At 34.1% G+C, this 10,000-nt stretch overlaps 1 protein-coding gene across 3 annotated transcripts in view; it reads right to left on the bottom strand.

The window, feature by feature from the left end:
* mtss1lb (MTSS I-BAR domain containing 2b) overlaps window positions 1–10,000 on the bottom strand; it is a 69,076-nt gene that overhangs the window by 44,788 nt on the left and 14,288 nt on the right. For all 3 annotated transcript variants that reach the window (XM_028475971.1, XM_028475980.1, XM_028475986.1), the window contains exons 2-3: window positions 4,424–4,485; window positions 2,087–2,160 (exon numbers count right to left, since the gene is read on the bottom strand). In XM_028475971.1, the coding sequence (XP_028331772.1) occupies window positions 2,087–2,160; window positions 4,424–4,485 (136 nt within the window). The remainder of the gene's footprint in view (window positions 1–2,086; window positions 2,161–4,423; window positions 4,486–10,000) is intronic.

The following is a 10,000-nucleotide window of genomic DNA, read 5'->3' as shown; positions in this document are numbered from 1 at the left end:
TCTCATCATGGAGGTGAAGGTATATGACCTCCGTTTCCAGGCTGAGGTACCCTCATCCAATCCATGGAGGAGGCCTGGGACCAGATGGAGGTAGCAGCAATGCAAGGGTGAATTCATCATTCAACACGTTTCTTTCCAAGGTGTCTTGTTAATGACGACATTGTCTGTGATGTAGATGAAATTCTCTGACCAGATCCAGCTACAGTAGATGAAGAGACAATGTCTAGTTTTTTTTTTTTTTTTTTTTGTCACATTTTGTCTCAGTATATGAATCTCCATGTCAACATTTTGGGCGTGTTGAGAAATAAATGAGTTTCTTCAGTTTGCAACATTGGTCTTGTGTAGTGTTTGGTGAATTTACATAATATTAGTACTTTGTTGATAGTAGCCTACTGTAATCATAGGGAAGTAGAAGTGCTAAAAGTGTTTTAGGTTTATCACAGCAGACTGTAACTCGTGCTAGAGTACAGTAATGTGAAACGTGTGTGTTTCATATGATAAAGTATGGTTTTTAAAAAGAAGTTTATAGTTTTTACAAGAGTCTTTAATTATGCAAAGAATCTGTAGTGTTGTGCTAATTGTGTAGTGTTTTGAAAATTGTGCTTAAGCAATCCATAAAAAACTAACACATTTACAGGACATCCCACGCAATTTTATTTTTATTTTTTTACCAATTGTTATTCTAGTGAAAAACTAATAATTATGAGACAAAGAGCCAAGCTACCATGGCTTCATGTAAAGATTAAAAATATGAGTGAGTGGTGAAATAACCCAGAAATCGCATAAAGAAAAATAGTTTTATATACCAATAAAAATAACCTTTATACTATAAATTAAAACAGATCAGATGTTTTCTTACATTCTCACATGCAGTTATGGATCAATGAAAATAGTAAAAAAAAAAATTCACTTCCTGAATTGGAAACGTTTGAAAAACAATTAATAAATAAAATAAAATATTCATGTATTCTAAACAAAATCCAGCAGGTATTAAAACGTGACACTGAATGTAGACTCACATGCATGTTTTTGACAAATATCCCACATTTACACGTAATTTATCTTCATAAACGCATGGACAGAGTGACAGAAAAATCTGACATAAAATGAGGAGAAATGATGGACTTCAGTGTCATAATATCACATGAAAACATCACAGGACAATTGGGAAAAATTTTAGAATTTTTTGAGAACAAAGTGTGTGAACATTTTGTTGAAATGACATGAAATGAATTGTGTGTATTCAAAAGTTTTGTTTCATGAACTCGTTCATTTTTGGCCAAACATGAACTGAACGTCCTTTGTTTTAGTTTTTATTCATAAGTGTGTTGATCTATTTTTATCTGCTATGCTGTGCAGAACCTCATGGTTTGTGACGACTCGTCTTGACATTGTGCGTCATCGCACGTAACGGCTACGACAAAAGATGAGAGAAAGCGGCAGAGTCCTATTAGGGAATACGACTGAAGTATCACCATTTCATTTCATAAAACTCATTGCGTTTGCTCCCTGAAACGGGTGTTGAAGTCACTACAAGAAAGTGGGCGTGTCCATATCGAAAAGCACGCTCCTACAGCAGGCAACACCGCAGAGGGCGGCGCTATTTCCAGGTGCCCTAGCTGTCCAAAAACCCACCCAATCTCCTGAAGTTATTATTTTAACACAAAACAAGCTTTAAAATGAAACTTTAGCGATACATCACCTAAAATAGAAATCCTGTGTGTTTGTGTGTGTGTGTGTGTGTGTGTGTGTGTGTGTGTGTGTGTGTGTGTGTGTGTGTGTGTGTGTGTGTGTGTGTGTGTGTGTGTGTGTGTGTGTGTGTGTGTGTGTGTGTGTGTGTGTTTGCATTCACTAATGTGAGTTTGTGAGAGTGCCTTCATGTCGTCTACATCAGGGATGCACAATGCATTGATAGTTATCTACCAGTCGATCGCGGAGGCGGAGACATCAGAAAAAGGATAATTTAAGAGGTCAGCTGATCAAATCTGAACATAACCACAAAGTGTTTCTATTGGTCAGCAGTGAGTGAATGACACAGCAGGAGGTCACATGTTCTCTCACACACACAGTGGTGTGGTTTTCCTACCTCTGGTGTTCGTAGCCATGTCCGCCACTTTCTGAAAGGCATCGAGGAAGGCCACAGCAGCCAGAACAGTGGTTCTAAAGACACAAACACAGTGTTAATGTTAACGTTCTCTGTTATCACCAACAATAAACTGTGTGCCACGGCCCAGGGTTGAAAAACCCTGGATTAACTGATGTTTAGGGTCACAGGGAACCAAACCCTGCCATTTAGAACACCCAATGAGAAATTTAAAATATGCACAATATTCATTATTAACTCATTAAATTGTTGATATCTTAGTTCCTCCAAAAACACAACTTTATTGAAACTCCTAGGGCGGTCACTTAACACGTTAATTGCAATTAATTAATTACAGGAAAATTCACGCGCTAAAACAAATAATTGAGTTAATTGCTTGTTTTTTTGCAGCCCAAACAGCATAAGAACCTTTTCTATTGCATGTGTTCTTGGTATACCCATAATATTGATGCACCGACTATAACGGTAGAACCTGAGGAGGAGTCTTTGTGGGCGTTAATTTTAGTTAAATAAAAACACACAGGACGAAAAACTGAAGCCCAGTTGTGTGAAAATTGTGCAAGAAAGACTTTGTGAACCAGCGGTGCTTTTCTACCTCAATGCTAACTATGTAGCAGCCAGCACCTCAATGCTAACTATGTAGCAGCCAGCACCTCAATGCTAACATATAGCAGCTAGCACCTCAATGCTAACTATGTAGCAGCAAACACCTCAATGCTAACTATGTAGCAGCTAGCTCCTCAATGCTAACATGTAGCAGCTGGCATCTCAATGCTAACATGTAGCAGTTAGCACCTCGATGTTAACTATGTAGCAGCTAGCACCTCAATGCTAACTATGTAGCAGTTAGTACCTTAATGCTAACATGTAGCAGCTAGCACCTCATTGCAAACATGTAACAGCAAGCACCTCAATGCTAACTATGTAGCAGCTAGCATTTCAATGCTAACATGTAGCAACGAGCACCTAAATGCTAGCATGTAGCAGCTAGCACCTCAATACTAACTATGTAGCAGCTAGCACCTCAATGCTAAAATGTAGCAGCTAGCACCTCAATGCTAACATGTAGCAGTTAGCATCTCAATGTTAACTATGTAGCAGCTAGCACGGACAGCGGTCATTCTATTTTTTTATTCGGATGCGACACGAAACCTAGTGGCGGTGGTAGAGGATGTGGGCGGGGCTACTACTACTAAGTGATTATTTAATGTTATTACAGCACTATAGTTTGTGATAAACAATGTATTGTTGATGTTCTAATCTACAGCACTGTGATTGATGGGTCTGTTTTATTCATTATATATTATCTGAAGGAGAGAAAAAGCAACAAGTTTTGTGTTTAATAATTGTATTGATGATAAAATCTGTTTTTGTTGTGATGACTTATAGCACTATATATGGACCTGATATTTATTTAATTTGTATTTTCTATTATTTGTAGATACACATCAATATTTCCCTGATGATCTAAACTAAAGGTGTCAGCAGAAATTAATGTCTCACATACAGAGGAATGGAAATGTTTAAGTCTGTTAAAAACAATAAATAAATTACTTATAAAAACACTTTGTTATACATAAATGTTTCAATCTGCCACAATAATGTAATTTAAATGAAAATACCTCAAGTTGAGGCTGTTTCTCAGCATTTTTTTGGTAAAATTAAAAAGAGATGAATTAATCAGAGAGCATAATTAATTAATTGCACAATAATTTTAATCTATTGACAGCAGTAGAAACTCATACTTTATCTCTATGCAGTCACAGACTTTACATTTTTCTAAAATCCTGATATTTATGAAAAACAAACACACAATATTGCCCCAAAATACAAAAATCAAGACACTTTAAAGTGGGAATCCTAACCCGTTTTCATGTTACTAGTGAATATATAATAAATATCATATATTTAGAAGACACAGAGCTACAATGGTCTCATGTAAAAAAATTTCAATATTCACGAGTGGTGAAATTACACAAAGTTTGGGTCCAAAATAAAAAGAAAGAAGAAGAGATTTGTCAAGAGTTGTGCTTTGAAAGAGTTCCAAACTTGTTTTCGTCCGTCAATTTTTTTAAAAAGAAAACTAAAACTAAAACATCTTTAACTTTAACGACTAAAATCGATTTTTATGGTCTTGGTACATCACCACTAATCAAAGTTTATCAGTTACTAATTGATCTATTGCTTCAATCCTGCACATTTACATGTTTTAGGTACAATAATGTTTATTGTTCTTTTTATAAATAAAGAAATGTGATGTTAAAAAGTACTGGTTATCATTCTGAGAATGTTTATTTCTTTGTTTTGTTGATTTCTTACCGAAGCTGAGAATGCAGCTTGGTGGCCTTGGCACTGAAGTCCTCCCACACAGGATAGGAGCACTGGAAACACACACAGAATTACAGTTAATAAAACAATACACACACACACACACACACACACACACACACACACACACACACACACAAATGCAGTTCGACACTTTCCCAGTGATTATCTAGACCAGTGGTTCCCAACCTTTCTTCATTATTCAGACGCATTACTATTACATTACTATTACATTACTATTACATTACTATTACATTACTGTTACATTACTATTACATTACTATTACATTACTGATACATTACTGTTACATTACTATTACATTACTGATACATTACTATTACATTACTATTACATTACTGATACATTACTGTTACATTACTATTACATTACTGTTACATTACTATTACATTACTATTACATTACTGATACATTACTATTACATTACTATTACATTACTGATACATTACTATTACATTACTAATACATTACTATTACATTACTGTTACATTACTGTTACATTACTGTTACATTACTATTACATTACTATTACATTACTGATACATTACTATTACATTACTATTACATTACTGATACATTACTATTACATTACTATTACATTACAATTACATTACTATTACATTACTGTTACATTACTGTTACATTACTGTTACATTACTATTACATTACAATTACATTACTGTTACATTACTATTACATTACTATTACATTACTGATACATTACTATTACATTACTATTACATTACAATTACATTACTAATACATTACTATTACATTACTGTACATTACTGTTACATTACTGTTACATTACTATTACATTACTGATTACATACTTTTACATTATATTACATTACAATTACATTACTAATACATTACTATTACATTACTGTTACATTACTGTTACATTACTGTTACATTACTATTACATTACTGATACATTACTATTACATTACAATTACATTACTAATACATTACTATTACATTACTGATACATTACTGTTACATTACTGTTACATTACTATTACATTACTGATACATTACTATTACATTACTGATACATTACTATTACATTACTATTACATTACAATTACATTACTAATACATTACTATTACATTACTGATACATTACTGTTACATTACTGTTACATTACTATTACATTACTAATACATTACTATTACATTACTATTACATTACTGTTACATTACTGTTACATTACTGTTACATTACTGATACATTACTATTACATTACTATTACATTACAATTACATTACTAATACATTACTATTACATTACTGTTACATTACTGTTACATTACTGTTACATTACTATTACATTACTGATACATTACTATTACATTACAATTACATTACTAATACATTACTATCACATTACTGATACATTACTGTTACATTACTATTACATTACAATTACATTACTAATACATTACTATTACATTACTGATACATTACTGTTACATTACTGTTACATTACTATTACATTACTAATACATTACTATTACATTACTATTACATTACTGTTACATTACTGTTACATTACTGTTACATTACTATTACATTACTGATACATTACTATTACATTACTATTACATTACAATTACATTACTAATACATTACTATTACATTACTGTTACATTACTGTTACATTACTATTACATTACTGATACATTACTATTACATTACAATTACATTACTAATACATTACTATTACATTACAATTACATTACTAATACATTACTATTACATTACTGTTACATTACTGTTACATTACTGTTACATTACTAATACATTACTATTACATTACTATTACATTACTATTACATTACTGTTACATTACTGATACATTACTGTTACATTACTATTACATTACTGTTACATTACTATTACATTACTATTACATTACTATTACATTACTGTTACATTACTGTTACATTACTATTACATTACTAATACATTACTGTTACATTACTGTTACATTACTAATACATTACTATTACATTACAATTACATTACTAATACATTACTATTACATTACTGTTACATTACTGTTACATTACTAATACATTACTATTACATTACAATTACATTACTAATACATTACTATTACATTACTGTTACATTACTGTTACATTACTGTTACATTACTGTTACATTACAATTACATTACTAATACATTACTATTACATTACTGTTACATTACTGTTACATTACTGTTACATTACTATTACATTACAATTACATTACTGTTACATTACTATTACATTACTATTACATTACAATTACATTACTATTACATTACTGTTACATTACTGTTACATTACTAATACATTACTATTACAATACTGTTACATTACTATTACATTACAATTACATTACTAATACATTACTATGACATTACTGTTACATTACTATTACATTACAATTACATTACTGTTACATTACTGTTACATTACTGTTACATTACTATTACATTACTGTTACATTACTGTTACATTACTGTTACATTACTATTACATTACTGTTACATTACTGTTACATTACTAATACATTACTGTTATATTACTGTTACATTACTTTTACATTACTGTTACATTACTATTACATTACTGTTACTTAATTACATTTAATCCACGTTCACCACTTTATCAGAGGTTGGAAATATCTTTACATGAAAAATCAACATCAGCTGGAATCGTGTGTGCGTGTGTGCGTGTTTGTGTGCGTGTGCGTGTGTGTGTGTGTGTGTGTGTGTGGTGATGTCACAGCTGTTTACTCTTGATGTACTTTAATTTGCTCTAAAATTACACTTGAATTTCCTTCAAGTACCAAAATCTCTCACCATACATCATCCATTTTATCAAGCCACACACACACACACACACACACACACACACACCCTTTGAAGTGCCCCTCAGAGCTGAAGTCATGTGGGCTGTAGATAACACAAAGTGCCCCCCCCCCCCCCCCCCCATGCACACATGGAAATCCCAGCACCTCATTAGCATATTTATGATCCTCATGCTTTTTATGGTCAGTGCTGATTGGACGGCTCCTAGACCTCCTTACATTGTCATCATTGTGTTTGTGTGTGTGTCGTATCTGCTCTTCTGTGTTTTTATGTGTAGTTAATATAAATTTAAATATCTCATTTATTCATTATTACACATTTGTCCAATAAAAAGTCATTGTTTTAAATACATTTTTTAAAGGGTGAATGATTATTTGAAAACAAACCAGTGTAGCTTTAACCAAACACTGCTATTGTTTTCAGACTCTTATTGACATGGATGATGAACAGTTCAATTAAAAAACAAAGAATGTTGGTTATTTTATTATCAGTTATCTCAAAACTCCAGTTTTACATTTCATTTTTTTTAATCTTGTCTACACATGCTGATGAAGGTCAACACTACATTAGTCGTTCAATATTTTATAGAGAGCAATGCATGTTTTATTATTGCATTTAAATAAATACATTTATTTTATTGCATAATTGTGAAGAGGGTGCAGTGTTACACCTAGGTGAGGGGAAGGGAACAGGGAAGAGGGAGTCAGGGTAGGACAATGGAAGGTGTGGGGAAGAGTGTTTTAAGGTGAGAGTGAGATGTGATGTTATAGTTGTGTATATTGTGTTGTGGGGTGTAATCAGTTAAGCCTGTTTGTCGAGTGACAAATGTGGAGAAATTGAAGCTGGGGGCCGGTGGCGGGGCCCAGAGCCAGCAGAGGCCGGACCCCAGGCCTGAGGAAACACTGGCAGCAGCCCGCCCCAGGACGACGGCCACACCCCCTGAGAATGATCAAAGGTCACTCTCTACCCGTGTGTCCAGCACAATGAGCCCAAGCTAATGTCAAAATTGGGAAAGTGGTGGCCTAGTTTTTAAGGAAGTGGGCATCACTGGGGGACGTTGCGCAAGTCCCTTAACCCCAATCCACTGCTAATGAGTATAAATGCAGAGAACAATTTCACTATGGTGATTAATAAAGTATACATAACCCCCCCCCCCAGGGCCCCAGACAGCCCGTCATACCAAGGGGGCGGAGCCGTAAACCACAGACCAGGGGTCCCAATTTCAAATGACTACTCCTCTGTTAATGCTGGTTGGTGGTGATGGGGGCCACCCCCTTTTCCGGTAATTTCTAATTTTATCGGCACATATGTAGTCGTATGATATATCATTTCAAAGGCAGTTCAATGTAGATTATCATTTTACGTCACATATTTTGATTTGTTTTACTCGGTGGAACCGAGTCATTTCACTGAATTCTCTGGAACATGGTACGTGTTATTTGGCATTTAGACGTTCTGTGGGCCTGCACATAGTTCATCAGAACTTGTTCATAATTCACCAGGTCGAGGTTTCTATAGTTACATCTACAGCTTTTCCTCTGACATTATTTTTAATATAAAGTAAAATTCAAAGATCAATCGATAATGAATTTTAAATAGAATTGAAATTAATCCATTCAGAACCTTATTAATTGTAATTGAATCGATAGAAGAAATTGGCTGTGATACCAGCTCTAATCGTTGGTATGAAGTGTCTGTAGGGGTGTCCCACCGATATCGGATCGGGATGAATATTGGATTCAAATTTCCGATTTTTTTTTTTTATTCATTTTTTGATTATTTGGTTCAATTGTAGATATTATGTTGATGGTTAAAATATCTGTAACCAATGAGTTAATAATAAATGGCTCAGTTTTTCTCATCACTACTGTTGTTGACTATTGTTCATCACATGATCAAACCTTTTCTAACATTCCACACTACAAAATAAGTCATAAAAGTATGTATGATTCATGTTGATATCGGATTAATATCGGTATCGGCCGATACGCACGGCTGCAATATCGGTATCATATCGGAAATTGTCTGTGTAGATCACAGGTCTGTGAACGCTGCTGAGCGGGAAGGAAAACAGAACCCAATGTTCCCAGCTCTATTAAAGTGGCTCTGTGTGTGTGTGTGTGTGTTGTGTGTGTGTGTGTGTGTGTGTGTGTGTGTGTGTGTGTGTGTGTGTGTGTGGTGTGTGTGTGTGTGTGTGTGTGTGCGTGCGTGCGTGCGTGCGTGTGTGTGTGTGTGTGTTTTCCCTCTCACACGACAGCAGCCCTTGGAACACCCAATGGCCGGGGGTGAAACCATCAGCATGTGAGAGACACAGAGCAGGAGACAGTGTGTGAAATAAACTCTGATTACATCACCACTTCCTGTGTGGGGCAGACAAAACCTCAGCAAAGCACACACACACACACACACACCACACACACACACACACACACACACACACACACACACACACACGCACACGCACACAAAGCATGATCATGCAAACCAACTCCAACTTCCAATTCATTGGTTCAACATTAAAGTAGCCATAATAAAGAGGATCCCAGTGTTAGAAATATGTGGGTCATTCCAAGAAATGTCAAACGCACTTCAGTCTAAAAAAACTTATGTATTTATCTATTTATTTATACCAATTATTCAATATTCACACTATAAATGTTTAGTTTGATCTGAGATATGGATA

This window comes from Gouania willdenowi, chromosome 3 (assembly GCF_900634775.1).
Source record: "Gouania willdenowi chromosome 3, fGouWil2.1, whole genome shotgun sequence".
In the NCBI taxonomy this organism is placed as follows: domain Eukaryota; kingdom Metazoa; phylum Chordata; class Actinopteri; order Blenniiformes; family Gobiesocidae; genus Gouania; species Gouania willdenowi.
Note: the sequence above shows the minus strand (reverse complement) of the source record. Positions and strands in the feature narration are given on the sequence as shown.